The following is a 14,309-nucleotide window of genomic DNA, read 5'->3' on the forward strand; positions in this document are numbered from 1 at the left end:
TTATTATTTGTAAACCTCCATTGAATCTAACACAGTGGTTAATATAAGTATTCAATGAAGTTCTAGATAAATTTGTATAGCCAGATAATATAAAAATGTCACAGTTTATGATAGTCATTAAGGTTTTTTACATTTGATAATTGCTTACCTATTTTTCATATATTACATCTAAAAGTATAGTTTCAGCGTATATTGCTTAAAGCAGGACAATTTTTAAAAAGTCTATAAATGACTTGAACCTCAATATTTGTGCTCTGTAGATTATCGGCACAATGGAAGAGACCTTCAGAGTTCAACATTGTCAGTGCCAGAACAAGTGATGTCATCAAATCATTGTTCACAGTCTGGGTCCCCTCATCGAGTAGATAGTATAGGAAGAACTAGGTCATGGTCACCCAGTGTCCCTCCTCCACAAAGGTAAGTAGTATTATATATTTTATACTTCTATTATTATGAAATGAAACTAGGATATGAATTCTGTGGTTGCTAACTTCATATAATCCTGTGAAAGTATAGCAAACTAGTATAGCTATTTGAGGAAAAAAAAACTCTTTAAATAGAATGAGGTACTATTTAATATTCTTTTTGAAGATATATGTGTTGCTTTGTTTAACTCATATTTTATTCTATTAGACAAATAGGGTCTTGCCACTTAAGAAGTCGGATTTAATCATACATCCTAAGGGTGAGGTCCAGAGTCACTAAATTAGAAACATTTAAGGTCCTGAAGTGTCCTGAATCTACTAAAACAAATTGAAAGCTAAACGATGGAGGTTGGGAAAGACATAATAAACTAGGAGAAACCAAGAGTAGCTTATCAGCATTTAGTAATTGAAGTAAAGAAGACTTAATGGCAATAATGCTATGTTATAGAAGAGTGATCAGAGAGACTTCCAGAGGTAGAGTCGAGATGGTTGAGTGGAGAAGCACTTACCTGACCTTTCCCAGTATTCCCCTCCAAACAACATTAATAATGTCTCAAACTGCAGCAGTAGCTTCAGGAATTCAAGACAGAGACAGTAAGGGGACTTGGCAATTGGTCAGAAAGAGATCACAAGATATTGTGTGCTAGCACTGGACACAGGCTGAGACTCTGGCAACTCCATTGCCTATAGCTACTTCTGAGTCATAGTTCAAGAGCAGAAAGGGGCACTTTTGGTCAAGTGGGAATGGAAGCCTTGAAGGAAGATGTCACTTTCAGCCCCAAAGATTTAGCGACCCTTAGGAACAGTATAGTTTCTGGCCTAAAGGGAGGAGGAGCCCTGAGGAGCAGTATTAATTGCAATCCCAAGGGATCTGGTGCCCATCCTGGGTAAGGACTAGAGTACAGTCCAAGAGATCAGCGACTGTACTTCTCTCTAGATCACAACCACCTTGAAAGCACCAAAAATTTCCAAAACCCTAGAACTATCTCTGAAAACAGCAGTGTGAAAAAAAAACAAACTGAAGCTTGAGGCAGAGCCCCTCCCCTCCTCATGCTAGGAAGAGAGTCCAACATTCACGTAAAGTTCCAAATAAAGAAATAGATTGGGAAAATGAACAAACAACAAAAACAAAAGGACTTGACTGTAAAAAGCTACTGTGGTGACAGGGCAGATCAAGACACAAACTTAGAAGAAGACAATGAAGTCAAAACAGCTACAATCAAAGCCTCAAAGGAAAAAAATGTGAATTGGACACAGGTTCAACAGAAAATCCTGGAAGAGCTAAAATTATTTTTAACATCAAATAAGAATTGTAATGGAAAATTATGAAAAAGAAATGAAAGCAAAGGAATAAAATTATTAAAAGGCAGTTAACAGCTTGGTAAAGGAGGCATAAAAATACTGAAGAAAATAAAACCTTAACATACAGAATTTGCCAAATCGAAAAAGAAGTAAAAAAAAGCTCACCAAAGAAAATAATTCCTTAAAAATTGGAAGGGAACAGAACAAGTAGAAGCTAATGATTCTATCAGACATCAAGAAACAACAAAACAAATTCAAAAAAGTGAAAAAAAAATAGGAAATGCAAAATTTGTCCTTGGAAAAGCATTTTACTTGGAAAGTAGATAAAGGAGTGAGAATATTAAAATTATTAGATTACTTGAAAGACATGGTCAAAGAAACAGTCTAGATGCCATATTTTAAGAAATCATTAAGGAAAGCTATCCCCAGGTGTAATGTCCGGAATTCCCCTTGCTGGGGAACCCTGTATCTCCTCCATATTAATTATAGGTGGTAGTTTAATCCATCATTACTTCCAAAACAGGGACAATCTAGGGCAGCTGCTAGACAGTTCAGTGGGTCCTTGCAAAGAACCCCAAAAATTCCAATGGCAATTATAGAAAGCAGACAGGAAAGGAAAGAATGGCAGGAGGAGCTAGAGAGTGCATCACTACTAATTGGTGGATATGTTTGGTTTTCTGCTTAGTAATGTCCTTGGGAGTTAAGCCAGTGTTATGCCCAAATATAAGTTTGTGTATTGGTCATCTCCCAGTCACATATAGGTCATGATATTCTTTTTTTGGCTTTGGTCATAGTATCTTAAGTTATGACTCAGTGTCTAAAATATAATTCAGTTTCTAAGTTATGATTGTAAATAGGTCACCATGTTCTGGCTTCCACCTTTCATAGAGTTTAAATCTTTATAGGATTTTCACTTATTGCTGTATTTTATGACTTTTTCCCATTTGGGATCCCATACTAGTATCCTAGAACTGGAGGGTAAAATAGAAATTGAAAGAGTTCACTGATTACCACCTGAAAGATATCTCAAAATGAAAACTCCTAGAAATAGTATAACCAAATTCCAGAGCTCCCAGGTCAAAGAGAAAATATTTCACGACAGTAGAAAGAAACCATGAAATACCATGGAACCACAGTCAGAATCACACAGATTTTTAGCAGCTTCTACATTAAAAGAACAGAAGGTTTGGAATTTGACATTCAGGAAAGCAAAAGAGATGGAATTACAACCAAGAATAACCTAGCCAGAAAAACTGAGTATAATACTTCAATGGGAAAAAAAAGCAGGTCTTTAATGAAATGGAGGACTTTCAAGAATTCCAGATGAAAAGATTAGAGCTGAATAGAAAATCCAACTTTCAAGAGAAGCATAAAAAGATGAACATGAAAGAGAAATCAAAAGGGACTCAAAAAGGTTAAACTGTGTATATTTCTATATGATAGGATGACACATATATCTCCAAGGAACTTTATCATTATTAAGGCAGTCAGAAGGATTCTACAAAGAAAAAGGGGGTAGGAATGAGTTTATTATGTTGGAATGAAGTAAGAAAAAAATGTTTAGGTGAGAAAGAGGGATGCCCTGGGAGAAGAGGGAAGGGAGAGGAAGAATGGGAAAGATTGTCGCACATAAAAGAGGGATAACAAAGAAGAACTTTTACAGTGGAGGGGGAAATGGTAGAGGGTGGAATGCATATACCTCACATATTTAAATTGGTTCAAAAAGTGAAAATATATATACATACTCAATTTTATTTAGTGAAATACAAAAATAATTTTTAAAAGGGTGATTAAACTTGTTTTACTTGCTCCTAAGGGGCAAAACCAGGAGCAATGAGTAAAAGTGGCAACTTTTTTCATTCATATTATTCATAGAAAAACTTTCTGAACATTTAGAAATATCCAAAAGAGTAATAATAAATTATCTTGGTAAAAAGTTCTCTTTAACTTGAAATAGTTTGCCATGCCAAAAAGATTCTCTGTCATTTGTTGTGAAATGAGTCTTGTTAGTGATTGTCAAGGATAGGAAGATGAGTATATTTTAAAAGGAGCTTGGATTTAATTTTTTTTTTACTTTGAGATTGAGTTTAAGAATGAATAAATCAAGGCTGCTTACTTTTTAAGCATAATCTTATAGGAATTTCCTATTAGCACCTTAGATTCCATTGGTTCAGTTATATGTTCTAGCCTTTAGGTGAAAAAATGGAAAAAAAATATGCTAAGATAGGGATTGAAGGTAGCATAGGAGGATTATAGAACCTAATCTCATCGTTTTAGTAAAATCGTTGTAGTTTTAAGGTGCACAAGAGGTATTGTATTCATAAGTGCTAGAAGTATCCTTTCATTTATGGTTATTGGAAGTTTCCCACCTCCCCCACCCCCCTGTCTTCTGATTTGAGTTCTTGTGGCAGCCAATTACTTTTAGTTGATGCAGTTGTCACATCTAATAGGAACATGATTGGACCATTTTCATATATCACAAAAATCCTGAGGTTATTTCTAATTGAAAAGGGGAGATAATTGGATAGGCCTTTTTTTCCTCCATGTAAGAATATGAGATTAAAAGGTAATGATAGCAGAGTAAAGGAAGGTATTTTGGATAGGAACTCTGAAAAGCTCCTTTTATATAAATAATATATTGCTATATATTATTTCTTCTTACTTTCCATTATTAGGCTACCTGGTCACTGAAGGATTTCTACATGGTTAGTCCTTCAAGAGGTTGAGAAATGATAGTGATTCCTATTTTCTCCCACATTTTTTTCTGACCTATTGAGTGGTAAGAAGTTTCTGTAGGGACAACCCCCCAAATTATATATGTGTATATATATATATATGCATATGTATGTGTATATACACATATACACATACATATGCATATATATATACACACACAGAGAGAGAGACAGAGAGAGAGAGATTTTTAGCATTTTCAATAGTATTAAGGTAAGCAAAAGCATCTTTTAGCTTGTATACTAACTTTAAGCCTCTTACTTAGAGGAGTAATAGATAATTAGCCTAGGGAAAAATAGTTTTTTGTAAATTAGAGCAGGATGTAACATGTGACGCTGGTATTGTTAATCAGCCTTCTTCAATAGAAATGACTTGTTGAAGCAACCCTCTGGGAACAAAGGGTAGAAAGACAACTGAAGCTTCGTTGGAGTGAGGCAGGTTGCAAATCAGAACTTTTACTCTCGCTGAATTGAGGAGGCAGCTGTTGTCATTACCCAGTTATTGTCTGGTAGGGCTTTCTGAACACTTTTCACATAGCCTAGCCATGTCATTGTATTGGAAAGGATCTTATTCTCTTTATACTGGAGGCAATTAAAATATACATCTGCTGAAGAGTGTGACATATTTTCCTAGTAGTTTGATTAAAAATATAGTTTGTTTTTTAATTTAAAAAAAGAAGTTAAAATATGGGTTATTAAATAACAACTGATTATTATGTTAGATTGACAGAGCCTGACTGTTAAGATGATCTGAGGAAGGCCACTGATATACAAGTAAATATTTTGAAATGTGCAATCAGTTAGTCAATAAACATTTATTAAGTACCTATCATATGCCAGGCATTGGGCTGAGTGCTAGGGATACAAAGAAAGACAAAAAAAAAATCCTTGTTCTCAAGGAACTCACATTCTAATGCAGGAGACAGCATGCAAATATCTATCTACAAACAAAATATATGTGTATATATTTATATACACATGAATATATATGTATATATGTATACAAGCATACCTTGTTTTATTGCGTTTTGCAGATATTATGTTTTTTACAAATTGAAAGTTTGTGACAACCCTTCATTGAGCAAGTTTATCAGCACCATTTTTCCAAAAGCATGTGCTCACCTCATGTCTTTGTCACATTTTGGTAATTTTCTCAATATTTCAAATTTTTTCATCATTATTATATCTCTTATAGTGATCTCTGTTCAGTGATGTTACCATTGTAATTGTTTGGGGTGCCACAAACTGTGCCCATATAAGATGGTGAACTTAATTGATAAATATTGTATGTGTTCTGACTTCTCCATCAATCAACTGTTCCCCTGACTTTCTCCCTTTCCTTGGGCCTTCCTATTTCCTGAGACACAACGATATTGAAATTGGGCCAATTAATAATCCTACAATAGCCTTTAAGTGTTCAAATGAAAGGAATAATCAATTGAAAAGGCAACCTTTATTGTTGTCTTATTTTAAGAAATTGTCACAGTAATCCAACCTTTAGCACCACCACCCTGAGCCGTCAGCAGTCACTAACACTGGGGCGAGACCCTCTACCAGCAAAAAAGATTACGAGTTACTGAAGGCTCAGATGAGGGTTAGCATTTTTTTTTTAGCAATAAAGTATTATTTATCTAAAGTATGTATATTTTTTCAGACATCTTACTATTGCACTCCTAAAACTACAGCGTAGTGTACATATAACTTTTATATGAATGGGGGAACCAGAAAATTCATGTGACTTCCTTTATTGCAATATTTGCTTTATTGCTAGGAGGTGTAGATGAAGAACATTCCAGATATGGGGGGCAACTGGAGCCTGGAGATAGAATATAATTTGTGAGACATAGAAAAGAGACTAGTATCACTGGTTCATAGACTATGTGACAGGGAGTAAAGTATAAGAAGATTAGTCAGATAGGAAGGAGCCAGGTTACAAAGGGCTTTAAAAGCCAAACAAAATATTTTCTGCTTGATATTGGAGGTAATAGGGAGTCATTGTAATTTATTGAATAGGGGGTGCTATGTAGAAATGAAAAACTAATCATTTTAGGATTTCCCCCCTTTTCACTTTTGATATCTTAGTTTATAAAAATTAAGTTTCTTGTGGTTTGGTCACTTTTCAATCATGCCCTACACTTTGTGACCTCTTTTGGAGTTTTCTTGGCAAAAATATTGGTGTGGTTTGCCATTTCCTTCTCCAGCTCATTTTATAGATGAAGAAACTGAGGCAAACAGGGTTAAATGATTTGCTCAGGGTCACACAACTAGTATGTGTCTGAGGCTGGATTTGAACTCAAGAAGGTAAATCTTCCTGACTCTAGGCCTGGCACTCTTTCCACTGTGCCATCTAGTTTTCCCATGCTAAAGTACTATTATATTTTCTAGATTCTTTTTCCTTTCAAAAGCTTGCTTAAATGTATAACATTGTAGACTTTCATTTTCCTTGGTTATCCACAGTTAAATTAAGTCTAACTGCTTTTTCTCATGTAATCCTAGTAGATACCACCAATCCATTGAGAGTAACTACCTAAATGTATTTTTTTAAATTAGTAGTATTTTATTTTTTCCAATTACATGTAAAGACAATTTTCAACATTAATTTTTTGAAAGATTGAGTTCCAAAAATTTTTCCCTCTCTTGCTTCCCTCCTTCCTTCCCAAGATGACAAGCAATCTGATATAGGTTATACATGTGCAATAATGTAAAACATTTCCACATTAGTCATGTTGTGAAAGGAGAAATAGAACAAAAGTAAAAAAAAAAAAACACAACTCCCACAAAAATAAAAGTGAAAATAGTATGCTTTGATCTGCATTCAGACTCCATCTTTCTTTGGATGTGGATAGCATTTTCCATTATGAGTCTTTTGGAATTGTTTTGAATCATTGTACTGCTGAGAAGAGCTAAGTCAGTCGTAGTTGATCATTGTACAGCATTACTTTTACTGTGTACAGTGTTCTTCTGGTTCTTCTCACTTCAATCAGCATCAGTTCATATAAGTCTTTCCAGGTTTTTTTGAAGTCCACCTGCTCATCGTTTCTTATGGAACAATAGTATGCCATAACATTCATATACCACAACTTATTCAGCCATTCCACAATTAGTGGGCATCCCCTCAATTTTCAATTCTTTGCCACCACTGCTATAAATATTTTTGTACATGTGGGTTCGTTTCCCTTTTTTATGATCTCTTTGGGATACAGATCTAGTAGTGAAATTTCTAGAACAAAGGGTATGCAGTTTGATTTCCCTTTGGGCATAGTTCCAAATGCCCTCCAGATTATATTTATACCATTGTTTAATTGAAAATCTTTCATAGGACTTGACCTAATTGTGTGTGTGTGTGTGTGTGTGTGTGTGTGTGTATGTGTGCAAGAACCTTGGAAAGAATAATTTATTTAATTTAGTATATCCAAGCCCTTGTCTGCTAAATTTATGCCCAATTTATTGTTAATTTTCACTATCTGTCCAATATAGATTGATGGAACTGGTCTCTAACCTGTGGGTGGCCAGAGCCGAACAGAGCAGGATAGAGACTAGAGAGTCAGGAATAAAACAGAAGTTTAATTTCAAAGTGAGGAAAATGGCTTGCAAGCAAGGACACATCTGTCGGGACCCGTCCATAGTCGGGAGAACTGACTTTAGTGTGGGGAGATCTCAGTACTTATACCAATGGCTGTCAGTAGCCCTGACAATGAGGGGTAACAACAACAATGTGACAAGTTTGACTCATAGTAGGTCTTCATGACCCGAACATGGGTACTTGTCTGGTGCTTGTTTGTGCTCAGAGAACACCTATTGCTGGTCAAAGCAATACAATAATTATATGGTTTTGCCAAAGGGTGAGATCATCCAGAGGGTGAGCACAAAGGATTGTTGTTAGGCTAAGCTCAGGATACAGCTTGCTTGCTAGGCCTTAGCTCTGGAAAATAGGGTGTCTCTTAATATCTTGACATTTCCCCCTTTTGACCAAAGGGAAGGAGTCTGAAAGAACCCCCAGCCTTCGGGGCAATAAAGGAGAGGCACGTATAATCGTTTATATGCACATATATGCCATGAGAGACCAGTTGGGCCAGGACAAGGTGTTCACTTGAATAGGTCTTGTCTAGCCATTGTTTGATTGCAAGCAGAAAAGAGATGGGGTGTGGAGCGGGGTGGAACAAGGATGTAGAGGGAAAAAAATGCCAACACACACTTGAATCAGGGCCTTTAGAAGACATATGGGTTGACAATTGTGAGAAAATTCCTTGTATCAATCTTTGAATATGAGTTTCTGGTCAACATAATATGGGTCCTTAGTTAAGAATCTCTAAACAACACATAGAGATGATCCAGTTTCCCAACCACACAGGGCTAGGTTCAAACAATGCAATAAGGTTTTGATTCCTGAAAAAAAAAAAGTCAAGATACTAGGAGATACCCTGTTTTCCAGAGCTAAGGCCCAGCAAGCAAGCTGTGCCCTGAGCTTGGCATGACAACAATCCTTTGAGCTAACTCTCTGTATGACCTCACCCTCTGGTAAAATCATATAATTATTGCATTCCTTTGACCAGCACCAGGTTTTCTCTGAGCAGCTCACTGCACTGCCATTGGTATAAGTACTAAGGTCTCCCCACACTAAAGCGGGTTCTTCCCCCACTAAGGGCAGATCCTTGGCACATACCCTTGCTTGCAAGCTGTTTCCCTCACTTTGAAGTTAAACTTCTGTTTGATTCCTGCCTGTCCTGTCTCTAGCCTGCTCTGTTTAGCTCTGGCCACCCAAAGATTAGAGACTGGTTCCATCCAGTTGACAATATAGTCAATTTAAGTCAAATTAACGAGCATTAAGTGTATACTATGTATCAGGTGAGGCAGCTAGGTGGCACAGCAGATAGAATGCTGGGTTTGTGGTAAGGAAGACTCATTTTCCTGAGCTCAAATCTGGTCTTAGACACTTACTTGTTGTAGGACCCTAGGCAAGTCACTTAGCCCTGTTTGCTTCAGTTCCTTATCTGTAAAATGAGCTGGAGAAGGAAGTGCAAACCATTCCAGTATCTTTCCCAAGAAAACCCCAAATGGGGTCATGAAGAGGAAGACACTACTGAAACTATTAAACAACAGCAAATGTGTCAGGCATTGTGCCAATAAATGGGATACAAAGAAAGGCAAGACTTTTTTAAACAAAAAAGAAAAAAAAATAGTCTCTGTTCACAAGGAGCTTATATTGTAATGGAGGAGACAAAATGCAAACAAGTATGTCCAAACAGTTTATGTACAGAATAAATTGGAAATAATCTGAGGGAACACATTAAGGTTAAGGAGGACTGGGAAAGTTTTCTTGCAGAAGGTAAGACTTTAGCAGACATTTGAAGGGAGACAGAAGCCAAAAGACAGAAATAAGGAGGGAGAGTGTTCCAGGAAGAAATGATTACCATTGAAAATGCCTGGAGTTAGAAGATGGTGTGCTTGTGCAAGAAACAGCAAACAGGCCTGTCCCTCAGGATTGGAGACATGGAGGGCTATATGGTGTAGTAAGTCCGGGAAGGTGGGAAGGAGCCAGGTTATGAAGGGCTTTAAAAGCCAAACAGAGGATTTTTTTTGGAATAGAGATAATGGGGAAAAAATTGGAGTTTCTTGAGTAGAGGAGTAACATGGTCATAATTGGGCTTCAGCAAAATTAATTTGTCAGTTGAGTGGAAAATAGACTAGAGAAGGAAAAAGACTTGAGGCATGGAGATCAAACAGCTGACTATTGTAATAGTCTACATATGAGGTGATGAGGGCATACACCTGAGTGTTGGCAGTGTCAGAGGAGATAGAAGGCATATTAGAGAGATGTTACAAAGGTGAAATTGACAGGCTTTGGCAACTGGTTAAATATGGAGGGTGAGAGATAGTGCAAAGTTGAGGCTGACTTCCCAGGTTGGGTGGATGGTGGTGCCCTTGATAATAATAGGGAAGTTGGGGAAAAGGATGATATTGGGGGAAATGAGTTCAGTTTTAGACATACTGAGTCTTAGATGTCTAGAATTTCCAGATTGAAAACATCTAATATGCAGTTAGAAATGTGAGACTAAAAGTCATAAGAGACATTAGAGCTGGACAAATAGAGTTGAGAATCATCTGCATAGAGAGGATAATTAAAAGTGCATAGGCAATTACATCAAACATTAGTTTACAGAGTGTAGACATCATTCTTTAGACCATGAAAATTCACTGAAGGAATCTGAACAAAGGAATCCTAACTCCCAATGTGTTTTCTTCACAATAGTTCTGTTAGGATAGTGAGTGCAAATATTATACCCATTTTAAGGTGAGAAAAAAGGTTCAGAAAATATATAACTTTCCAAAAGTCATATTTGTGGCATAATCCCACCTGGGACCATATAAACTCTTTTACAGGCACTCCCTCCTTTCCTTCATTTCATAGAGTTCCTGTTTTCTTTCAAATCTGAGGTCCATTTGCAACCAATAGAATTGTGAGCACCTAGTAGGATAGCACCCTTTCCCTGGAAATTACTTTGTATATGTTTTGTATTTAATTTCCTTTCCGCCTATATGTTGTTTCCCCCAAAGGGAACATAAACATTTTGAGGAAAGAGGCAGTTTCGTTTTTATCTGTATTCCTAGTGACCAAAACAATGCCTGGTACATAATAGTCATTTAATAAATGCTTGTTGAGTTGCTCTTTTGTATTCTGCCTCAGCCATCCTCTCAGTGGGACAGAGCCAGTGTACAATCTCAGGCTTCCTGACTTCTTTGCACTGCGCTACACTGATGAGCCAAATTATTTTAGGATTATTAATTTGCCAACATATGCAGAATAGGTGGTATGGGAAGAAAATGGATGCAGGGGCCTGTAGCTGGCTATCATATTGGAACAACTCTGGGTATAGCACTGTAAGGAGGTGTCAGTGACAGTAACTGGTAAATTAATACATCTCTTTTCCTGAGACCAGAACTGAGTAACACAAAGTCTATCATTCAATTTGTAAGAAAGTCTATTATCAATCAGGCTTTTATTAAACTTATGCTATGTGTGAATCATTTAGAAGTCAATCCACAAGCATTACACATTTATTGTATGCTAGGTGCTTTGTTAAGCATTGAGGATACAAAGGCAATAATCAGCCCCTGCTCTCAAGGATCTCAGTCTAATAGAACTATGTTCTATTATTTGCAAACCATTAGCCTAGGCACTGTGGAAGAGAAAAAGTAATAACAGACACTTGAGGCATGAGCTATCTGAATCAATTAGGAAAATATTTTATAAAATTTAAGTGTTATAAAAATATGAGCTATTATTATTATTCAAGTAAGGTTGGTGAGTCCCTCTCTCTCCCCTCTCCACTTAGATGAATGTGTCCACAATCACAAATGCTCTGAATTTACACAATTCCCTAATATTCCCAAATCCAGAAACTATGCATCTTTTAAAAACTTTATTTATTTATTTTTAGTTTTCAACATTCACTTCCATAAGATTTTGAGTTCCTTATTTTCTCCTCCCCTTACCCAATCTGTACAATCTGAGTTCAAATCCAGCCTCAGACACTTGACACTTACTAGCTGTGTGATCCTGGGCAAGTCACTTAACCTCACTGCCTAGATAAAAAAAAAAAAGAAGAAGAAGAAACAAAAATAATAAGAGAGAGAGCACAAATAGTGTGCTTCTATTGGCATTCAGACTCCATAGTTCTTTTTCTGAATGTGGATAGTATTTTCCATCATGATTTTTTTTTGTAGTTGTCTTAGATATTTGCATTGCTAAGAAGAGGCAAAGTTAGTCATTGCACAATGTTGCTGTTACTGTGTACAATGTCCTCCTGGTTCTGCTTACTTCATTCAGCATCAGTTCATGTAAGTTTTTTCAGGTTTTTCTGAAGTCCGTCTGCTCATTATTTCTTATGGAACAATAGTATTCTGTTACATTCATATACCACAACTTGTCAGCTGTTCCCCAATTGATGGGCATCCCCTCAGTTTCCAATTCTTGGTCACCACAAAAAGAGCTGTTATAAATATTTTTGTACATGTGGGTCTTTTCCCCATTTTTATGATCTCTTTGAGTTACAAACCTAGAAAGGGTATTGCTTAGTCAAAGAGTATGCACAGTTGGGCATAGTTCCAAACTGCTCTCCAGAATGGTTGGATCAGTTCACAACTCCACCAATAATGCATTAGTGTTCCAATTTTCCCACATCTTCTCCAACATTTATCATTTTCCTGTTTCGTCACACCATAATTCTTAATGTCATTGGGATATGCAATTGGGATGGTCATTGTCTTAAGACCTTTGATGCAAAAGTATTTCAAGTTAATACAATAGAATTTTTCACTTGGGAATGTCATCCAGAATGTTTGAAAGTCCTCTATTTCACTGAATATCCATTTTTCCCCTGAAGGATTATACTCAGTTTTGCTGGGTAGGTGATTCTTGGTTGTAATCCTATCTCTTTTGCCCTCCAGAATATTCTATTCCAAGACCTCTGGTCCCTTAATGAAGAAGCTGCTAAATCTTGTGTTATCCTGATTGTGTTTCCACGGTATTTGAAGTGTTTCTTTCTGGCTGCTTGCAATATTTTCTCCTTGACCTGGGAATTCTGGAATTTGGTTATAATATTCCTGGGAGTTTTCCTTTGGGGATCTCTTTCAGGAGGTGATCAGTGGATTCTTCCATTTCAATTTTACCCTCTGATTCTAAAATATCAGGGAAGTTTTCCTTGATAATTTCTTGAAAGATGATGTCTAGGCTCTTTTTTTGATCATGGCTTTCAGATAGTCTAGTAATTTTAAAAATATCTCTCCTGGATCTATTTTCTAGGTCAGTTGTTTTTCCAATGAGATATTTCACATTGTCTATTTTTTTTTCATTCTTTTGGTTTTGTTTTACAATTTCTTGATTTCTCATAAAGTCATTAGCTTCCATTTGCTCCATTGTAATTTTTAAGGACTTATTTTGTTCAGTGAGCTTTTGGACTTCCTTTCCCATTTGGCCAATTCTGCTTCTTAAGACATTTTTCTCCTCATTGGCTTTTTGGACTGAGCTTCTCTTACTGTAGTCACAGACTTTTCCCTACTGACCTTCTAAGTTGTGTTTGCTGTTTGTGGGTTGAGAAGTCTGGAAACTGCCACAGTTGCCTGTGATTCAGTCGTCTGAGGCCTGCTGCAGGTTCGCTGAGGCCTGGTCTTTGACTACACGCCCACACTGAACTGAACTGTGTTTCTTTTCCAGTCCAGCATGATAAACCATTCCAATCAACCATCCAAGTTGTCTTCGGCTGGAAATTTATTTCACTCTGCCTTTTTGTGGGTTCTGCTGCTCTAGAATTTGTTTAGAACCATTTTTACAGGTATTTGGAGGGCTTGGGGGAGAGCTCAAATAAGACCATCTTGGCTCTGCCCAAAACTATACATCTTGAGAAGCAGTGTGGTATAGTGAATAAATGACAGTCAAAAGACTTGAGTTTTAGTTCATCTTAGCCACATTTTACCTCTCTGAGCCTTTTTCCTTTGCTATAAAAATAAAAAGGGGCAGATCGATAAATAGACAAATGTATATGATCTATAGATTCTCCATCTATCTGAATGTCATCATCATCATCATAATATTGATGTAGTGCATCACACATGTTATCTCTTATCCCTACAGATAGGTGCTGTTATCCCCATTTTATGGGTGAGGAAACTGAGTCTGGGTTATGTGCCTAGAAAAGTATCTGAGACAGCTTTTGAACTTAGAACCTTCTAACTCTAAGTCCAGTGCTTTTTCCACTATGTCACTTGGCTACCCAGCTAAGACAGTAAATGTTCTTCATCCATTTGGGGGGTGTGTGTGTGTGTGTGTGTGTGTGTGTGTGTGTGTGCGCGC

The 14,309-nt window shown here is 36.8% G+C and overlaps 1 protein-coding gene across 34 annotated transcripts in view; it reads left to right on the plus strand.

Annotated features, from left to right (window-relative positions):
- The window catches only part of RIMS2 (regulating synaptic membrane exocytosis 2), an 850,283-nt gene that overhangs the window by 497,012 nt on the left and 338,962 nt on the right, over nt 1–14,309 (plus strand). For all 34 annotated transcript variants that reach the window (XM_027849901.1, XM_027849888.1, XM_027849890.1 and 31 more), the window contains one exon: nt 261–417. In XM_027849901.1, the coding sequence (XP_027705702.1) occupies nt 261–417 (157 nt within the window). The remainder of the gene's footprint in view (nt 1–260; nt 418–14,309) is intronic.

Source organism: Vombatus ursinus, unplaced genomic scaffold (genome assembly GCF_900497805.2).
Source record: "Vombatus ursinus unplaced genomic scaffold, bare-nosed wombat genome assembly UNPS02008961.1, whole genome shotgun sequence".
NCBI lineage: Eukaryota > Metazoa > Chordata > Mammalia > Diprotodontia > Vombatidae > Vombatus > Vombatus ursinus.